The 13,308-nt window shown below is 42.4% G+C and overlaps 1 protein-coding gene across 4 annotated transcripts in view; it reads left to right on the top strand.

The window, feature by feature from the left end:
• rptor (regulatory associated protein of MTOR, complex 1) overlaps positions 1-13,308 on the top strand; it is a 126,564-nt gene that overhangs the window by 53,771 nt on the left and 59,485 nt on the right. For all 4 annotated transcript variants that reach the window (XM_084006434.1, XM_084006432.1, XM_084006433.1 and 1 more), the window contains exons 8-9: positions 6,931-6,990; positions 12,438-12,538. In XM_084006434.1, the coding sequence (XP_083862560.1) occupies positions 6,931-6,990; positions 12,438-12,538 (161 nt within the window). The remainder of the gene's footprint in view (positions 1-6,930; positions 6,991-12,437; positions 12,539-13,308) is intronic.

Below are 13,308 nucleotides of genomic sequence, written 5' to 3'. Positions count from 1 at the left end.
GTGCATGTGTGCCTTTCATTGCTCAGCTGAGCAGAAAATCATTACTGATGGAGCTCCATCTTCAAGGGATTTCCCCACCGCGGCAATGGATAGGGAGGGATGGAGGAGGTGAGCATCTGAAAGTAGAGAGACACTTTGCAGGGGAAGGAAGAAAAAGAAGAGAAAGCCACGCTACAAGCCGGCCCCTAGAATCAGCAAGGTCACTCAGACTGCTGGTCTGTCAGCTGGTCCGCCACTTTTATCCAGAGTGAATTCTCATTAACACCATCGTATGGATTGCCATGAAATGTAGAGCAGTGGTCGAGATCCTCAGAGGATGAATCCCCATGACATGACTTCAGTTATCCCTCCGACTTTTCAACTAGCACCACCAGCCGGACAAACTGTGTCCACAGCTCTCCACGCTAGATAGAACAGCACATTTGCTAATAGGCGTCACAAAATTAAAAAGATCTTTGAGATCTTGCATCAATAAATTGTAGACCAGGCTGACATTAGCATTAAGTGTAAAGTACTGCCTCCAAGAGCAAATATGGTTTTACAGCCAATTCTGACCACTCAAAAACTCCAGGAGGAATCTGAGGGAGCAGACAACCCCTCAGCAAGTGTCTGTTTCCGTCTCACCCTCAGCTCCACATGCTTAACCCCGCCACCGGGGTGCTTTGGTTTCCATGCTTTGCACCCAGGCGGCGTACGTATACATGCTGTTGATGCGGACGATGGCGCGCAAGCCTTCCAACCTCGCTGCTCGCCTTTTGAAAGACACAATGGTGACCTCATGTACAGCGGCAGCTCGTTATCGTCATGTACAGTATGTGCTGCTAACCCCCAGGAGCCGAAACCCAGATCAAATGTTTATGGAAATGCAGCCGCACAGGCTCACGTGACCATATCTTGTATTCCTTTCATTCAGTGGCTGCTCCCCTGAGACACACACACACGCACACACACAGCCTCATTATGTTCTTTGAGAACAAACATGGCTGCATCTCTGTCCCCCTGTTTTCTTTCCTATAGGTGGTTCTGGAGCGTTTTGGTTTCGTACCATCTCTCCCATCTTGTCTCTTGATGCAGGGTGAGCTGCATGGGCAACTCTTACATAACACTGCATACGCTTCATCTCTGGGAATTTAGATTGAGCAGAGTTTACCTCGAAAAACCCCGTCTTGAATACATAGTGATACTGTTGCTTCGTCCTACTCTGAAGGCTTTGCTGTTTGCTGACCTCCACACCAGGGTTTGGGCTATTTATTGATTTACTTTTGACACATAACAATCGATTCAATATAGTCGTATAATAGTCATTTTAATGTTTCATTGCATTTAAACAGCAATGGAACACAAACACTGTGATCTCATTTTTTATTTCCCACAACATGAACTCTTCAGTATTATCCTATGCTTTTTGTGGCATTAGATTCCAGTGGTGCTGTGTGGCTGGAGGCTTGTTTTCAATTCGTGTGATCCAAACATATCCAATAACTCGAGTTTTATTAAAAAGGATAGGTGTAATCACAACATGTTTTCATCTAGTATCGAAGTACTTGTGAAATGTGAAACCCTGTGCTAAAGCCTAATGTTTATTTAAATGTTATTGCAATGTAATTTGATTCAGAAGGATCCCAATAAGTAGTGTTGAGGGGGTAAACAAAAACAAATCTAAATCTTCTATATACAGTGGTTTTAGAAGTGTCTTTTGTGATTTTGGTTTCATAAGCTCCTCTTTTTCCCATTTTCCCCATACACAATATCTCCAGCTGATTTTAAGCTGAGGTCAAAGTCGAGTAGTCTCTTTTGGGCAGAGATAAAAACGGACAGATGGATGACTAACCATTGAGGAAAAAACAACAATGGTTTAGAGCTCCACAATCCTCCAGAACAGCTCCAGTGCTCTTTGGTATAGATTATCTCTGCTGGAAGCATGAAAACCATATTTTATGAGAAATATTCCCTCATGTGGTGTTTTGATGATGGTGGTGGAGATAAACATGTTGCTCCAAACTTTCATGGATGTTGAACTGGGTGTTGATCTGAAGACTCACATCATTTTCATTAAACCATCATTCAGACAACATATATGGGACATCAGGTTATTAAATGTATTCAGGTGTTTCATTTGATTTGCCACCTTATATGTAAATTAAATCCAGCCACTACAGTCCTTCTCTGTGCTGTTTTGTTTTAACATTTTAAAGTCACAAATTCAAAGTGTTGTTAGAGGAACTGTGAATTCTTATTTACCCTTGTTTATACAGAATTGTGCTGTAGGCGAGGACAACACCCCTGTATGTTAAGGAAACATCTTTTAATTAGCATAACGTGTCCTGCATACCACTAGCAGTGCACTGTGATGCTCATTTAAAGCAATGCTGGTATTGAAGCATGATTCCATGCTGATCAGACGCAGCCATCTCCATCTCCGTCCTCACATTTGTCCCATTCAAACGGAGCTCGTTCATCACAATGTTTTATCATCATTAAAGTGTTTAAAAGCAGAGCAGTTGTACTGGATCGGAGCCCACCGCCACGTAATGAGCAGCTTGTTATGAGCTTTGTAGCAATGAGAAATGTAGTAAGAAAGGATTGCAAATGTTCTTTTGTTCTCATAGTGGTTATACATATATGCAATTATAATATGAATTCAACATATACTGGCCACGTGCCATTATGAAGTGAAGGGATTGTGTTGCACTCCTGAGCTGCAGGAATTTTCAGCATAAAAGGAACATTCCAGTTGCAGTTGCATTTTTCATGAAGGACAAAGGAAGCTCAACAGGAGCCAACTGACACAAAGTCCAGGGCCTCTCTGTGATTGGCCAAGACAATGAAAACAGATGTGGAAAATTATGGAATTACAGGAATCAAAAATACTGCAACTAAGTTTAATAATAATAATAATAATTTAGATGATTTCAGAGAACATTCTGAGTGTGATATGTGTAATGCAAAGTGTAGGTCAGTGACGGAGCAGATGAAATCAGCCAGTAGTCCCTCCAGCACATGACTGATAGAGATGGTGTCTTGGGACAGGAAGGCTGATTGGAGGAGTAATGAGCTGTAGAAGACAGCTGGCTCCGCAGACACCCGAGGAGACACTCTGCTCCTCCCGTTCCTCCTCCTCCACCTACCCTGGGAGCAATGTAGTAGTTTCCTCACACGAGATCCACTTCATTTCCCTCATCAAAGTTTAATATTTACATGTCCACTCTTACCCTCTTTGCTCTCCCACACACTCGCTCACTCTTACCTATCCAATTAAAGTTTGGCCTCCTATCTGCGCGTAAAAGTTTTCTTAATTTCCTCCTCATCTGTGAACTCCGGCCCTCCTGTACTTCTGTCAGTGTATCAGCCATTAAGATTGATGCGTACCAAAGTTTGCGAACCGATATTAGCTGCAACTGCAAACTAAGGGCCCTATTTTCTTGGGGCCAACCAGTAGCGTTTGGTATTTTGCTGACTTTGAAGCTGGAAGGACTAAATGGTGTGAACAGACTTCTCAAAACCACATCTGATTCTGGCAAAATGTCACTTCATAAACAAACGAGTGTGCACCAATAACAGAATAAGGCTCGAAATGTAAACATACCGTTATGCCCAGCAGTAGATGCATTTAAATTGGCATCAAAACTTGCCGTTTAATGGAGTTTAAGAAAGAATGGCGCTTTGTGCTGTATGAGAAGCTGTCCTTCACTTCATTAAATCGCTGCAGCCATCTGAAGGCAGCAGGACACATATGTTAATAAATCTGCGGCATCCAATTTAAAAAGTGACACGCCAGAGAGCAGTGTCGTTGTGCTCGACTGTCCACCTGTTTGCCTTCATTAAATCAGGCTGCTACAACACTTTTACACACATCACACTGGTCTGCTGTCATCCAGTATTCTATTGTAAGGGAAGAAACATCCGGAGCTCTATAATCCTGTGTCACAACCTCCGTTTCCAGCTTCCTTTTTGGCTGAAGTGATCTTTTACGATGCAGATTTTCTATGATCTGACCTATGACCATTTATGACATGAGATGCAGTAGATTTAAAACATCTATGTTGTTGAGTATGATCTCCTAAAGAAGCATCGTTCCATGTCTTGATGTCTGTGATTGGCTCAGCTGTTTCAGAGTGATGTGATTGGCTAAGAGCACACCATCCCATCTATATTCTCTTTCAGCCCTTTCTGTGCGATGTTGCACATCAATGAACAGAAATAGCAGGCGCACTTGTAGATTCTCACAGTGTCCGTGCCCCCTACCACTCTCAGTTTGAGCTTCTGCCATTAAAATGGATTCATATCAACACATCTACACAAGTGTGATAGACAAGGAAGCTGAATTGAAACAAATCTTCCCGCTCATCTAATATTTATAGATCCTTTTTAAATCATCTGCTACGTGCATTGAACTAGCGGTTGCTTTAAAATAAATAAATAAAAGCCTTGAAATGATGTCCAGCTGTTTCTTCTGTCTCTATTTCTGACCTCTAACCAACGTCACTGGCAAGACTCAACCTTTTGGCCCCCTTTTGTTGTCCACTACCCCCGATGTGAAATCTTTTTCCTTTGGATGGTAAATGCACCTCTAAATAGCAAATACTAGAGAAAAACATAATTTGGCAGCAGATATTCGACAAAGACCAATGGGCTTTAGTTGGGATCAGAATGAGGACGGATTTGAAAGGATACTGCAGAAGCCTGAATGAAAGCCCTCTCCACTGACCTCAGCACGCATTCATACCATTCAGCCTCAGAGTGATCTACGCTCTGAATTCAGCTTTTAAAATGCAGTTTTTGCTGCTTCGCTGTGAAGAATGAAGATGCACTCTTATCCTGTAGGAATGCACTCTGAGGTCTATGAATTGAAATATGCACACAGCTGTATCCCTGTCTGATTCCCCTCTCCAGTGTGAAATGTAGCTATTTCCATAGATGGATGCCCCCTTTTATACCCCATTAGCATATTAGCAGCAGTATCACACACTGGACAACACATTTTCCATTGTAATCCTTTACTTGTGGTACTTTGGTCTCATTGCTCGTAGCAAGTACACATTTTCACTTGCTGTGATTCATAGTTTTGGTATTAGAAAAAAGAAAAACGAGCCAGAAGTATTCTTTCTCAATAGTTAATACTACGCCATTAGCTCTGGCGTCATGTGGATGTGTTTAATTTGTGATTCCTCCATATAAAAGGATCTTTATTGATTTTCCATTGGTATTATTTTCATGCTGAGTTACGCAAAAGAAATAGACAATTTGTGTCCCTGTACAAGAAACCAGCAGATTGCAACTTGGAACGTATTCAAGAATACTATGCTATATTATACTATACTATACTATACTATACTATACTATACTATGTATAGCTACGGGTTCTGGTTTCCGTTTAATGTTGACCAATCATGTTTCGGTGGCTGTTAAACAGTCAGTGTGGAGCACAGAAGAGGCAAAACGCCATTGGCCATAAGAAACCCTCAGCTATCATCTGATGGTGATTTAGCTTATTAGCAAACTGGCCACTTGTAAAACTATCCGGCCATAGACATCATCTCTCAACTCCATTCTCACGTTTCATATTATAAATCCAACTGTCAACAATGACCAGCGTACAGAAGAGGAAGCCTTGTCCCAGATAGATGACAGCTAGATAGCTCTTTTCTTCTCGTCTCCTTCCGTCTTTTCTCCCATCCTCCACACCTGAGGGCTGTTACATCTCCCTGCACAGGGGTTGTGTAGAAACACGCTCGCACTGATGCAACCTCCTGCTTGGTCTGTGCTCTGTTTACTTTGGCCCATCTGTCTGTTTCTGCCAGACTACATTTTTAGTTAATCATCTCTGTTTATGTTTGGGAATTCACCATATCCCCTTTGCAGCAAGCACAGACAAAAACTTGAACATATCTAATCTGCGGATAAATAAAATTCAAAGGCAAACAATGTCGGATCGGGTTGTGTTTGGGAAAACGGCGATGCATCCACGTTGGCGAAGTGCCGGAACACACCAGTCCAGAGTTCGAGCATCGTGGCTTCCATTCCAAAAGTTTCTGATCGTTATGACTTTAGAAGAAGTTGCCCTCGTTACATCCTTCCTGCTCTTTGTTCCTAGAGTGCCAAGCACACTCGGGGCCCATGCTGTACTTTAAAGAGACAGTAAGTCACTCTGGTGTCATGTGGGATCTCATTATTCTCCAGCATCAGAAATAACCTTTGAGTGCGAGTGCCACGGATGACGTCACAGTCGGGGTGGATCGGTTGATGGATACAAATTCCCAATCCATGACTTCTTTCCTTTTGGAACTTAAATTATCTTCCGGGCATGATGGTGGAGGAAAATACTTCATGTCCTAATACTGCTTCATATTCACGGGCTGAATGTAGAAGCTTTGTGTTAGAAGGAAGGAGCTGTTTTGACCTTGAAAGAAACATGCATACATGTCTTGGTAGCTCCATTGCACCATAATAGTCTAACTTAAGGGCAGCCTTGTAAATCCTATGTTTTCTTTTTTACGGTGAGATCTTCAACACTTAATCATTTAATGTTCCCTGCAGTCAAAGTGTGACTGATCTTGTGTGTACGTGCACACACACCGAGCCCGGTCTGCTCTCGTACAGGTGTCTGGTGACTCGCAGTGCAGCTGTCAAGGCTGCAAAACGGCAACCTGCTGTGACTTACAGCTGCCCCGACCTGTCAGAGCTAACCGTGCACAGTAAACAATAACCCCCATGCCACACGTTTCAGTCCCCACAGCTTGACTGTAACGCAGCCAAAATCCACTTATCAAAAAAAATGCTCAGTGGATGTAATCTTTTATGTTTTACCCCTTGATTGGATCTCTTGTAGGTCGTAAAAATCTGTGCTTTAAAGGCCAAATATTTGATACGTGTGTTAAGTCTTTTCCCAACTCGCATCAGCAGCTTTTCCTTGTCTGTCTCTTTTCCCAGGTTTTGTATGCAGAAGAGTGCCAAGTTGGTGCCAGGGGTGACGTTAGACCTCATCGAGAAGTAAGTGGCAGCACCATCCTAAATAAAGACGAGGGGAAAAGTATCCTCTGTTGCAAGTCTTTCCCTCTTACTGACTCTCTCTCAGGACGGAGCAGTCTAGAGAGATCATTATCCTGTTTTCTTTGCGTCTGTCTCTGTCTGTCTTCCTGTCTGTCTCCTCTCTGTTGTTTTCCATCCTGCAGGTATAATTCTCTGCCTTTGTTCCCCCCCCCCCCCCCCCCCTCACAGCCAAAGCGGCAGTAGTTTGGCAGATTTAAAGCTCCGCGTTTCTTCAATGCACCTTTGGGTGCCAAGTGACTGAGCGCAGAACATCTCTTGCTCTTAGGCACACACTCTGAGTGAGATTACCGCGCAATATGAATGTCATATGTTTCAGAAGTTTCACCGAACCATTAGGGGTCGTAATTTATTTTATTTTTTTCACCCTTAAGTGTGATGGAGAGGGAAATGACACCCATAAACTAAGTTGGATAAGAAGATTTTAGAAGGAGTAAGTCACTTGAAAGCAGACTCTGTCATGTCTCTGTCTCTATCTTTTTGAAAAGCACCTTGAGGTGTTAAACTTTGCAGTCTTTTAATGACGTTTGCATAAAGGTGAATACGTTTTCTTTCACATACTCGCCACATGTAAACACACCTGCACATCTACTACCTTCCTTATTAGTTTTAGTGATTACGGTTTCTTCCCTGTGTGTCCTGCAGCTCTTTGTGTGTGTGTGGGTGTGTGTGTGTGTGGATGGGTGGGTGTGTTTCAAATTCTCCTACTCTGAAACTCTTCTGTCCACAGGGACTGCCAAAATCAACACAACATTAAAGGTCCTCACAGCAGCTTAAATAATTAATATTTTTTAACTTGCTTGCGGTTTTTCTGTGATTTTTCTTTTCATCTCATTCTGCCCGTCCCTTTTCCTCTTCTTCTGTCAAACACCACTTCTGTCCAGTGGATAAACATTATGCAGGAAATGCCCAATCTAGAAACCCTAGAGTGATGAAGAAACTTTTTTGTTACCCCTACATTCTGCCTTCAACACCTCACCAACATCAGTCAGGCTGGTTTGACATTTGAAGCTTTGAACATTGAGGCTTTCCAGTCAGGCTTTACTTCTCATGTCCACTTCATCTTTTATCACTTGTCTCACCAGAATGAAGACTGGGCTTTTGTGGAGAGCGGAAAAAAAGTAATTTATGACCTGCTTGCTGTTAGGAGAGTTTTACACCCACAAACGTCACACTAGTTTACGTCAAAGAGAGCGCTGGGGGGAAAGCATGCTCACCTGAGCTCATTCTTCTGTTTGGCATGAGTAACACTGCACAGAATCCTCGGAGACATGACAGCTTAACAATGGTTTTGCAGTCACTCGAAATGAAATTAAAAAGTGTTTTCTATCGAGGACAAACAAACTATATCATCTAAATGCCAAGCTTCTGCTGCTTCAGACACGGCAGGGTTTTATACTGTTACGAAGTCAGTGGGGTTAAGAGAACGAGTTGTGGAGCCGATATGTGCTGACCTAGGCTGCATTTGTATGTATGCGCCATTGCAATTGGATTTGAGACGGTGCCGATTCCAAACAATATTGAAAAACTAATAAAATGTCAGATTCATGACATGGATGACCTTGAATTGACGTAAAAGCAATATCCAAGGTTGGTTTTCACGTGAGAAGAAGCCCTGAAAATAAAGGTTACAAATGTTTTTAATGAAACCAGTGAAATAAAAGTCTCATTCACTAAAATGCCTCAATACAGTGGTGAGAGGGTAATGCTTCACTGCCAGCCCCTTGATGTTTCAGCAGCCCTGAACATGACCGAAGAAAGGCCTTTTGTCTTCGATCAGTGGCGGTTGGTGGGGTCCACGGTGCTCGAGTTGTGGTTTTGGTTCGCCACATGTTGTCCGGAGGGCTAAATGTTGACTCAGCTCATCTCCCGCAGAGTTGAATAATAAATGGCCTCGGAGCTCATAAAAGAAAAATGGAACCAAACCCATTTTCCATCTCACCTCTTTGCTCTGTGAAGTTGGGCCATGATTCTAACTGAAGTTCTTCAAGGGAGGCTGAATCAAAACGGGAAATATCACAAACAGATTTTCAGGGATTCAATTATCATGGTATTAAAGCTGCACTAATCATTTCTGAAAAATTGGTGGAGGCCATAGAAATTCACTTTTCGGTGGATGGTTATCTTAGTTTAGACATTATCCGCTCGCAAGGATGCTAAATTGTTAGCCCTGGTTGCTTTTAGATGCCAACAGTAGCAGCCACGTTGCCGGTGTCACGCAGCGGTGTTCTCACAATTCAACCACCAAACATATCATGTATATGACTTCCCATAAAACCTGGTTATTGATTAGAGTGGTCGCAATTAGCTGTGCATCACTGAAATAGTCAGAATGCAGCACCATAGATTCTAACATGCACCAACCTCAGCAGGATAACAGATGGATGCATTGTGGTCATTCTGAATCATCTACCACTTACACCCAATATATATATTTGATCTCAAACAGTATTAAAAGCAGCTTTTTTCCCCCCTTTGTCATCATTCTGCACATGCCGACATGTGCAATGTGGGCTATCGGTCGGCAGACTGACAATTGGGCACGTGGTCCCACATTTGAAGTTGGTACACAGTTGGAAAGCTCATAACGTCGGACACTCATCACCCTGGAAATATTACAAACATTTGTGGCAAAATGTATTCGACATAATGTCAGCGTTGAGTAGTTGTGTGCTGCTGATTTGTTTAATCATTTGGTTGTTCCTCTGTCTCTCCTCCATCTGTGCATCCTTCTGTCTCCGCTACCCACATACATCCAACACACAGTCTGGCCTCATCCAATCACAAAGGCCTTTTCAGATAAGAGAGTCACGACGGCGAGCGCGTGTGGATTTTACCTGCTTACAATACATCCCTTCATTTTCAGCTCTCGTATGACGGACATGAGTGGTTTGATTCCTATACGCAGTGAGTCTTTCCGGGTCCGACCTCTTGGAGTCTGACGTTGTGTGAAACCCGGCTCGACTCATCAGGGTGGTCTCTAGAGTTAGACCTCATTATTGAAGGAATCGTATATTTGCGGTGGTATCTAGGTATTAATAATGCCTCCTCCTCCATCCTTTATCGATCCCGTAGAGAAGATGCTGCTAAAAGCAGCAACCCTCGAGGTGGTAGACATTCAGCTCTTTACTGTAGATAAGAGCAAAGAGCTTATCCCTTGTACAGAGGATGTTGTTCCACTGCTCCTGTATCCAGACATATTCAGATTGTTTATTGATCCAGCTCAGGATGGACTTGGGCGTTAGACATTAGGCACTGTAATTTCCTTAGCTCCTTTTGTATCTCTGCCCCATCAGCGTCCAAGGTATCGAACGTGATTCAACCACTAAAAGCAAAGCCGTGATCCTCAGAACGTGTGGTAGCAATCAGAAGGAGATTCTGTTTTTCCGAAAATTCAAAGTGGCAGAAAATCTAGTGAGGTTGTCCTAAGTTGGTTGTCTTTATAATAATAATCTTAATGACACTCCTGCTTTCTGGCTTTTCTGTCGTAATGTAAATGTTCAAACGTGTGCGTTTTCCTAGTCACGCTTTGTGTATCCCGATGACGACAGATAACAGTTTGATTTCATGTGGACAGAGTGATGAAATGTTTCTACCACAGATGGTCTTCCTCGGGTCAAAGTAAAGGAAGTGAACAAGCCTCTTTTTAATAAGAAATTAATGATGAAACACCACAACATTATCTTCTCATTAACCTAATTGAGTCATATTTTATGAGACATAGAACATTCTCATAAAAGAGTGTGATATGTCCACTTCTCTAATTTCCTCGTGTGAATGGAGAGGCTTGGATGTGAACTGTTGCTGTCTGTGATGGGAACTTCTAACATGTTGAGACTCTTTATATTTACTTTTTGACAGACCATGCACAGCTGACTTATTAACAAAATTAATAATATGATGTAGGAAACAACATGCAAATACTTCATTTAATGTTATCTATTGGTGAACTTAATAGAGAGAGATACAGACCAGTATGTGGAAGGTTAATTGTCATTTCATCACAAATATGTGGTTGAAATAAGTCAAATGAGAGACTTTTCAGTAAATACTGTTCTACTTTTACTTAAGTAGTGACTACTTTTATTTGTACTTGTGTTCTTTGGTTATATATCCACCTCTGATGCCTATAGTGACGTTGGGAATTCATCACCTTGAATAACTGTTGTCAATTTTAGTGTCTCAGCAACGACGTTGCAGTAAAACATACTGTATCATTGATTAATAAATCAATAGTAGTATACAATAACAAAGATGTAGTGTATCACGAGGTGTGTCACAAAGTAGAAAGACACTTTAAATAAGTATCACTGTACATGTGAATTAAAGAAGATCATACAGCACAACAGAAATGGGGTAAAACAAGGAATTATGACACATTGCAAGTATTGTGGTGTGTTGACAAAAGGCGTTTCCCAGCCTGTTAGCATTCATCCATCAACAGCATCTGACTATCCGTTTACCAATGCACCGTCCTCTCTCCTCATCAAAGAGGTTACACTGGATACTGAGCGAGGACATGAAGTGCTGAGTGTTTCTTCCTCGGTGCTGACTTGCCAAACACCTTTTGGCAAGCACTCAAATTGCTCGGGAGCTGGCCGGCTCGCCGTTATACAGCAGGCTTGTACCTGCCAGGAGCCTCAGCGCTCGCTATTATTTGTCACTTAGAGGTGGAAATGGGAGGTGTAGGGCAGGAAGAAGTCAGACTTTGGGCTTGATACGTGTCCAAGTGTTTTCAACAAGTTATGTATTATTATATACAAGCATACTGTCCGCAATTGTTAGATTTTGTATACAACCACATTTAATGCTTCTATCTCAAGACAAAGACATGCTCTTGGCAATGCTCCCTTTCACCGTCTAATGATGATCAAACCACAGCGAACCCAAAAGGTTTGGCAGTGGGTGATGATATTTCATAACAAGGAAATAACTTGACAAGCCCCTATTGTGTTAGTAAATAAAGACACAAAATGTGGTAGCAGTTATCTTGTCTCAGGGTAACTTAATTCAAATATGGTCTGTAGCCAAAGTTCCATTGGTGAACTGTGTGTGTGTGTGTGTGTGTGTGTGTGTGTGTGTGTGTGTGTGTGTGTGTGTGTGTGTGTGTGTGTGTGTGTGTGTGTGTGTGTGTGTGTGTGTGTGTGTGTGTGTGTGTGTGTGTGTGTGTGTACACGTGTGTACGTGTGTACACGTGTGTACACACACGTGCACTCATCGTTAGTCCCTCTGAGTGTTAGTGCCTGTAAATGTAAATGTCTTCAGATGTGTTGTGATAATACTACTGAGCCGTTGCCACTTTGTGCTCTGAGTCAACTTTGGGCCGTACAGTGAGCGCGGCTGACACACTGCCATCTGTGATGTGTTGTGTGTGTGTGTGTGTGGTGCAGGATCCCTGGCAGGCTCAATGACAGACGCACTCCCCTCGGAGAGCTCAACTGGATCTTCACAGCCATCACCGACACCATCGCCTGGAACGTGCTGCCTAGAGGTGAGGCTTTACGGACAAAATCTGTTCAATCAAACATCACCGTTTGATTTTCTTTAGTTTTCTCCGGTTCGATATTAATTTGAAGTTCTTGAATCTACTGATCATGTACAGGAAAATAAGTGTGCTTCCATTACAGAAGAATCCAACATGTGTCCAGTAAAGTGGGAAAGGTCAGGGGTTTGCAGAAACAGAGAGGCAAAATGCCAAAGATGACAGATGAAGAATGAGGAACAGTGGCCACATCATTAGTTTCAAAGATGTTTGACCAGAAGGTTATTCACTTGGGGTCGGCAACCTTTTTGATAGGCCGTTTTCCAATATTCTCATGAATCAGTGGGCCGTATCAACATAATGGCAGTTCAACATTTCCAAAAATCTCGCTTTGCACACTTGCTTAAACTACCTCAGGTTGCTCACCTCTGTATAGTATATTCTGTGTAGAATTTTGCATTGAATTAGTTCATGCTGCTCCAGAATAATGTCCAGCCGATGTCGACACAGATCTGTTCCCAGATTCTGTTCCCAGGCATTTTTGGTTTGAAAGGAAGACTCTGATTGGCCGAACCTGTGGACCCCCAAATAATTGCGGTTAAAGTCTATAGTGAGAAGTATAAAGAAGTCATATACAGGTTTCTTAACCTGAAGGTTCTTCTCCTATCTGACGTTTATTTTAGTACAGTAATATCATAGCTGAGAACCAAGTACTGGCGTCGAAGGTGATGGTAAAACACACTTGTAAGGACAAACTAAAGTTTTTGAAGAGAACTGCT

This window comes from Eutrigla gurnardus (genome assembly GCF_963514095.1).
Source record: "Eutrigla gurnardus genome assembly, chromosome: 3".
NCBI classification, from domain to species: Eukaryota; Metazoa; Chordata; class Actinopteri; order Perciformes; family Triglidae; genus Eutrigla; species Eutrigla gurnardus.
This window is presented reverse-complemented; position numbering and strand designations above follow the sequence as displayed.